At 44.4% G+C, this 7,473-nt stretch overlaps 1 protein-coding gene across 1 annotated transcript; it reads left to right on the top strand.

Moving 5' to 3' along the window:
• The first annotated feature begins 455 nt into the window (after positions 1 to 455).
• LOC123444042 (probable WRKY transcription factor 48) lies at positions 456 to 3,277 on the top strand. Its single transcript, XM_045120644.1, has 3 exons — positions 456 to 1,168; positions 2,108 to 2,269; positions 2,443 to 3,277. The coding sequence occupies exons 1-3, from the start codon at positions 768 to 770 to the stop codon at positions 2,972 to 2,974; spliced, it is 1,095 nt and encodes a 364-aa protein (XP_044976579.1). The 5' UTR covers positions 456 to 767; the 3' UTR covers positions 2,975 to 3,277.
• Positions 3,278 to 7,473: the final 4,196 nt, after the last annotated feature.

Below are 7,473 nucleotides of genomic sequence, written 5' to 3'. Positions count from 1 at the left end.
CCCATCCGTCTGAACGATTGACCGCGGAGCCCGCGCTTTGACCCCTAACATGTGACCGGCTACCGCCGGTGCACGCCGCTGACTCACCACAGCCCCCGCCCGTGACCGTGGACCGTTCCCACCCCCACCATTACATTACACTACTACACTACATTACGGTGCCATTAGAATTAGAATTAGTAATTATTATACTCGCTCTTGTAGCTAGCTAGGTCTGGACTCTGAGATCTAAGCATAGAGTATCTTGCGGTTAAAACCGAGAGGAAGAAACCAAATGAGAGGGAAAGAGGCCAAGGAAGGAATGGACATCTATCTCATCTATCTCTTCTCTTTTGGGCCCAATCAATTAGCCCTTGTTTCTTTCACAAAAGCAAGCCGAAAAGCCAATGAGAAAAAAAAAATCCCCCCACCCAACCATCTCCCTCTCTCTCTATACTACATCACCGCTCCCTCTCTCTCTCTCTGAATCCCCAAGATATAGCCAAGAGCTGCGCTCCGTCTCGTTCTCTTGCGTTGCGCGCACACACACACCTCTCGCTGTCTCCTCGGCTTGCCTCACTAATCACTGCACCACCATACCACCACTACTAGTACCTCCCCCATATGCTTGCTTCCCTCTCGATCCCTCTCCTCCTCCCTTCAGTTTCATAAGCCCAGCGCCAGCCACAGCCCCAATCCCAAGAGCAATCGAGATTCGGGCTCCTGCACCATCTATCTCCAACGGACAAGAGCAAAGCGATACACCTACCATACCATAGCTAGCGCCTATGTCGGGCGAGTTCCAGTTCCAGGACGAGCTCGCGTCGCTCTTCACGCACCGGCCTGGGCCGGGGATGCAGCAGCAGCAGCAGCAGGAGCAGCAGGCGTCCTGGCTCGCCGACTACCTGCAGACGCCCATGGACTACGACCTGCTGTGCAGGGCGCTGGAGCTGCCGGCCGAGGAGGACGTCGTCAAGAGGGAGCTGGTGGTGGACACCACGCCCAGCGCCCTCACTCCCAGCGCCGGCGGGGGGACGCCCAACGCCACGTCGTCCATGTCGTCCTCCTCCAGCGAGGCGGGAGGAGGCCTCTGCGCCGGAGAGGGGGACTCGGCGGGGAGGTGCAAGAAGGAGGACGGCGACGGGGAGGAAGGCAAGGGGGGCGATGAGGGTGACAAGACCAAGAAAGGGTGAGTTGGACTGCGTTAGTTTCTCTCTATCTCTCTCATTTTCCGTGCCTTGATCTGAAATCTTGGGTGACCCTTTTGGCGAGTTCTTGGTCTCTCTTTTCTGACTGCTGCCTAATCCGTGTCTTGGTTTTTCTGTGATCTTGGATCAAGATTTGGGGGCGGGCTAGATTTCGCTTCCCTGAATTGCTCGCTGGCCATTCATTCATTCATGCCTTTTCTGTTCTTTTATTTTGTTCTTTATTCCCCCTTTAAGGTAGTTTGGCCGGCTGGCCAAGGTGTGAACTCGGCTAGGGTTTCACACTCAGCTTGCATGCCTGAGCCTGACAGTCAACAATAAATAAATAAATACATACATATATACATAATCTGATTTTGATTACTTGCTTCATCTCCAAAATCTTGATCCAAACTTGATCCAGAACAAATTTACCTCTTGCATTTTTTGTACTACTTTTACATATGCGTTGTTCATTTTTCCTCTTGTACCCCATGTTATGTATGTATGGCCCCATCTTGCAAAAATCATGCCCAATAATCTCTAGAATGGAGCCACCCCCAGTTAAGACTTAAGAGACCCTCCCCCATCTAGGATTTCCTCAGGTTCTACTTTGGTGCAACCTATCATATGCGCGCGTCTCCCACAAAATCCAAAGAGAAGAAAAGGGGGCAGCAAAAAGGCTAGCCGCAATGTGAACCTCCTAAAAACCATGTGCGCTCTCTTGCATAGACCAAGCCAACAACCATGTTTGAACGGGATCTCTTACATATCCTAGTCAGTCCATGGATCGATCGTAGTATGAACGAAATCTCTATCCGCCACTAGGAGTAGAGAGCTAAGCTATCGAGAGTCGAGACAGCCAAATGGTATACGATTCCGTGATCGCTTTCCGCTACCGATGTCTCATCTCACCGACGCGTAAATAATCGAAATCTTTTCAGGTCTGCGGCGGCGGCGAAGGGTGGCAAGGCCGGCAAGGGCGAGAAGCGGCCGCGGCAGCCGCGGGTCGCCTTCATGACCAAGAGCGAGGTCGACCACCTCGAGGACGGCTACCGCTGGCGCAAGTACGGCCAGAAGGCCGTCAAGAACAGCCCGTATCCCAGGTACGTATCAACGTATGTACGTACATACATGCATATATAGGTAGTTGCACCGCATGCGCACGGGCGATTTTGGTATATATGTACTCCTACATGTATAGGGACGAAGAATGGTTATGTATGCATGTGCTTGTGTTGTGCTGTGCTGTGCTGATAATGGCGATGGGTGGGTGCAGGAGCTACTACCGGTGCACGACGCAGAAGTGCGTGGTGAAGAAGAGGGTGGAGCGGTCGTTCCAGGACACGGCGGTGGTGATCACCACGTACGAGGGCAAGCACACGCACCCCATCCCCTCCGCGATCCGCGGCAGCACCCACCTCCTCGCCGCGCAGGCCGCGCACCTGCATCACCAGCACCACGCCCACCTCGCCATGATGCCGCAGATGGGCATGGGCGGCCGCGCCGGATCGCCGTTCGGCCGGAGCAGCGACGTACTGGGCGGCCTCCTGCAGCCGCGCGGCCACCACGGCATGACGCCGCCGATCATCGGCGCCGGTGCAGGCCACCAAACGTCCATCCAGGGCCTGGCCGGCTCAATCAGCGCCACGGCCACGGCCACCGCCCCGTCTCCACCGTCGCTCCAGATGCAGCACTTCATGGCGCCGGACTTTGGGCTCCTGCAGGACATGCTGCCGTCCTTCATCCACGGCGCCGGCAGCAACAACAACAACAACCAGCCCTCATCACCGTATGGGAAGCTCCATTAGTTAGCTAGCTAGCTAGAGATAATTAAAGAGATTTGGTTGGTTCTTGCTGCTGCCTAGTTAACATCCCCCAATCGATCTTGTTTTTTCCTTGATTGCCTTCACTTGTTGATTTGTTTCCTCGATCGATCCCGTGCTGCGAGATGGTACAGAATGAGTTTTTTCTGGGCCTCGTATCATTTCGATGGATCTAGCTCGCTAGCTAGCTAGCTCGTGGTAGTCAGTGTACTAGCACTTCTTGTACATGTAAGTATACCTTACCTAATTTCCCATCTCATGCATATATTGCACTACTCTGTTGCCGCCGGTACTAGGCCATGCATGCATGAGCTATATCGTCTATGATAATTTCATGCTCCTTGTGTTTCTCCTGGCTCCATTAATGCAACAGTACTAAGAATGCACATATCCATTTGCATGTTTGGTGTGGTATTAAGGTTTCTTGCATACATGGCAACCGATCATGCATGCATAGGCTTCATTAATTTGCTGTTGGTGGCAACTGTGGCAAGAAGAGGATCGATGTACAACGATCTTGGCTAGCTAGCTAACTTGTCATGAATGTACCCGTGATGGGATTGTTCCTGTGGTTGGTACAAAGGGTTGTTAAGGGAAAAAAGCAGTGAGGGTCGATCGTTTTGCTGCTTGCTTCTTTCTTGCAAGTACTGATCACTTGACCAGGTCGCTCGCTCCAAGCGCTACGTACCTAGCTAGCGAGCTAGTGTTAGATATCATTACTCATCCATAGTGATGTGAACCTACCTACTGTGGAACCGTTGTGTGGTTTCTGTACATGCACATATGATTGGTGCAAGATTAAACCTGGATCGATGTAGCAGATATTGTTACTGATTGATGCAGGTTACGGTCCATGTCTGCTTGAATTACACGGTATGTGGTTGAGAAAAATCGTTCATCCTCATCTAATATATCCATCGATGTGAACCTAGCTAATTCAAACGTGGTTAATTTGGGTGTTAAATTCGTTGGAGTTTGGACGAAAGCTTGGATACAACTGTTGAACTGTGCTGTGATGCATGACTCGTGCAGAGTCGTGCTCACGACGTTGGGTTTAGAGCTAGCAACAGTCACTGTATCGTTTTTGCTTTGTTTTTGCGTAGCAGTCAATGTATCTACTGACTAATCAGTTGCTATTTCGTCGGTTACATGATTGACGTCTTCCCCATAAAAAAAGGGCATGCATGATTGACGCCTTCTAATTTTTGGTTCCATGCAATGTGCTCTGGTCAGACATGCATGTAGCATGAAATATAGTAACAGATATTTTAGCTTGGGATCGATCGATATATCTATGATGGACTATAGAATACTAGTAGTAGGTCATTTAGATAGGAATATGATGACATACTATTTCTGTGGAATGGGACGGACATCGTTTTCTTTAAAGGTTTTCACCATTTCCAATGCTACCTTCACAATATTATTCTATGGTAGTTTATTTTTGGAATTATTCATTTCATTTCTACGTATGAAATACCATGTGGTATATAGACAGAGAGTACTCCTAAACGGTCAAATATATACCCAGCTAGGTTTGATCTGAGCCGCAAGTGTGGAACAGATTGGATGCATGGTCGATCGTGATGCACAACTAGGTTAAAACTTGGTCTCTGTAGCTGTACAAAGTCAAATATTTCAGCTAGCCACACACACACACACACACACTTAAATGGCGCCTTTGTACTCTAGCTGAGGACGATTAGTACAGTCTCAAGCACGCAGATTCTTTCTAACCCACTGGGATAGAAGTGTCAGTACCTTTAGCTTTAGCAAACTTGTCGAGCTAGGAAGAAACATTAATACACATGTGACAGAATTCATCTTTGTTTAATTAAAGGTTGTCCATCGAGAGGAAATCTACTACTTTGGTGGCCATCAAATTAATTGGCGGGGCAAAAGATGCTTGCACAGTGTACATATCCAATTGTACTTTAGACACGATTGAACGAGTCGCCAAAGCCATGCCATGATCGATCGCTCCCTCTCCCTGCCTTTGTTTTACTCCTAGCTAGTTAATCAAGGAGATGGTGGACCAGTTACATCCATGTCCTCATTCATTTATATGTACCTCTTGTACTAGCGGGGAGTGCAATTGCAGCGCTCTTCGGAGCAATGAGATCATACATATGATATGCACTGTTCTTGGCAAAAAAGAAAATGTCAGCTGTCTTGCCTGGTTAACTTCCTTTCTCTCTTCCATTTCAGACGTGTTGAATGATGAGCAGGTGTTGTAAGCCAAAGAGAAAATAATGCATGTGTACGTAATTCTTGGCACTACTCCCTCCATCACAGTTTATAAGACATGCACGTATACCTAGATCGTCAATTTGACTTATATAAAATATATTGTTTAATATAAAAATTATATCATTCGAAAATAGAACATCTAAAGTTTCTAATGATATATTTTTTGTAATATATGTCTCTTTTTAAATTGATCAAATTGGTGACCTAGATACACGTACTGGACTTATAAACTGAAACGGGAGTAGTATTATTTTTTGGGTCTTAATGGAACTATGTATGAGGCAATGTAGGAGAATATGTTTGGACATGGTCCAGCAGGTTAATCTGGTTGGAAGGCCTGGGACGCAACATTGGGCAGTGTTGATAGCTACCAGAACCGGACTATAGTTGGCTAGCTGCCAGTCTAGAAGGTCAAAAGCATTAAAGGCCAAGGTGCAAGGTGTGCACCAACTTGCCCCCATCGATGGAGAGTTTCTTTTTCTCCGGCACAAAATATAAATTCTACGGCGTAGACTCGTGTTCAAAGTCCACACCCAATAGACGTGTACGTCAACACCAATACAACGTAACATGATATAATACTCACCGGAGAAAGGTGTGGTATTAGGTCCTGTTTCTTTAAGAAGTCTTAGGACTTTTTTAGTCCCAACTAAAAAGTCCTTAGTCACTATCCGTTTCTTTTCAAAGACTAGACATGGATTAGAGGTCATTAAATGACATGCAAAAAGACCATGTTACCTTAGTAATATACTAAAAGTTATTAAATGACATGCTAAAAGTGGGGTCACTGTTGGAAAAAGTGCCAAAAAAGTCCCAAAAAGTCCCTCCCATAGGGACTTTTTCCTTTAGTCCCAAACACCCACTTTTAGTCCCTAAAAGTCCCTCCTATTTCTTTCACATGAAACTAAAAGGGACTTTTTTTAGTCCCTACAGCAAAAAGTCCCTAGAAAGAAACACCCCCTTAATTTGGTCAGCATTGGCTGTACTGCTTTGATCAATTCTTGGCTTAAGAATTTCATAATTTTAATTAATACTAACTAACAAAATGATCCATGCGTTGCAACGAGAGAAAATAATACCATATATTTTTAATTTCCAAACAATGACCTATAATCAAAGAATTTGTAGCTATGACCCAAACAAAGATGGTCTTAGCCTAAAAAGCGCAGTTCAAGATTCCACGGGTCTTTTATTTCAACATGACTTGCATGTATATTTAATACATACAAAAAAACAGACAAATGATCTTCAATTTCATCTCTAATCCTAATTTTGCTGAGGTGTTTATTCCTAATCCGGATTAGTACCAATATGAAAGAAAGATGAATAATGCATTATTGATTAAGATTGTACCTTAGATAGTATTTATTAAATGGTTAATAGGTAAAATAACGTCATATTAAGATTTTATATTTTTTTAATCAAATTTCATATATAAAATGTTAAATTTGAAGTTACGCTTTAGAAGATATGAGTATTTAAAAAAAACATTTGATATGTATTACGAGATTAATGTCAAAAACATCAGGTGGTGTTCTATAAAATAGCATGATGGACAAAAATACATATTTGTTTTATTAGTAGGTAGTATAGAGGTATAGATATAGATTTGTATTTTTTTGTTTATTTAGGATACTAGTTAGCATGCACGTGCAACGCACGTATAATTATTATAAAAATAAATATTCTTCCATTTTAGTTAGGGCACAATTATTTCAATAAAATGAATGCGTACTAATATAGCACAAATCTTAATTTGAACTGAATTAGCTTTGCATATATATTTTTTCATATGAGCATCATATCTCGTATCAAACATGCACACACAATGGACTTATCAACCATATAGACTTCACAAAAACACATTACATGCAACATCACCGTAGTCAATTTCATTCCACAATTGACAATCAAGTAACACACACATAGAGTAAAACAACTTGATCACCGTCTCGGGATCCATATAAAACAAAATGTAAAAGTAAGTTAGACATTGAGTATATTTCATCTATTTTCGTAACTCCATCCTTTACGGAAGCAACAAACCATGTGTAATTAACTTTTGTATAAAATCAATTTTTCTCGTTATATTTTAAGATTGATCATATCTTCATTGATACTATGCACCTACAGTATAATCCAGTAAATCGGAAACTATCGAAGTATCAATAAATGGGGCGCACAATTAACATCACAAAGATGCATCACCATGTATCACAAGCTATGCATACAAC

Source organism: Hordeum vulgare, chromosome 3H (assembly GCF_904849725.1).
Source record: "Hordeum vulgare subsp. vulgare chromosome 3H, MorexV3_pseudomolecules_assembly, whole genome shotgun sequence".
NCBI classification, from domain to species: Eukaryota; Viridiplantae; Streptophyta; class Magnoliopsida; order Poales; family Poaceae; genus Hordeum; species Hordeum vulgare.
Note: the sequence above shows the minus strand (reverse complement) of the source record. Positions and strands in the feature narration are given on the sequence as shown.

Coding starts and splice junctions, on each gene's coding strand:
- LOC123444042 (XM_045120644.1), top strand. CDS start 768: ATGTCGGGCGAGTTCCAGTTCCAGGACGAGCTCGCGTCGCTCTTCACG. Junction 1,169..2,107: donor GGTGACAAGACCAAGAAAGG/GTGAGTTGGACT, acceptor AAATCTTTTCAG/GTCTGCGGCGGCGGCGAAGG. Junction 2,270..2,442: donor AAGAACAGCCCGTATCCCAG/GTACGTATCAAC, acceptor GGGTGGGTGCAG/GAGCTACTACCGGTGCACGA.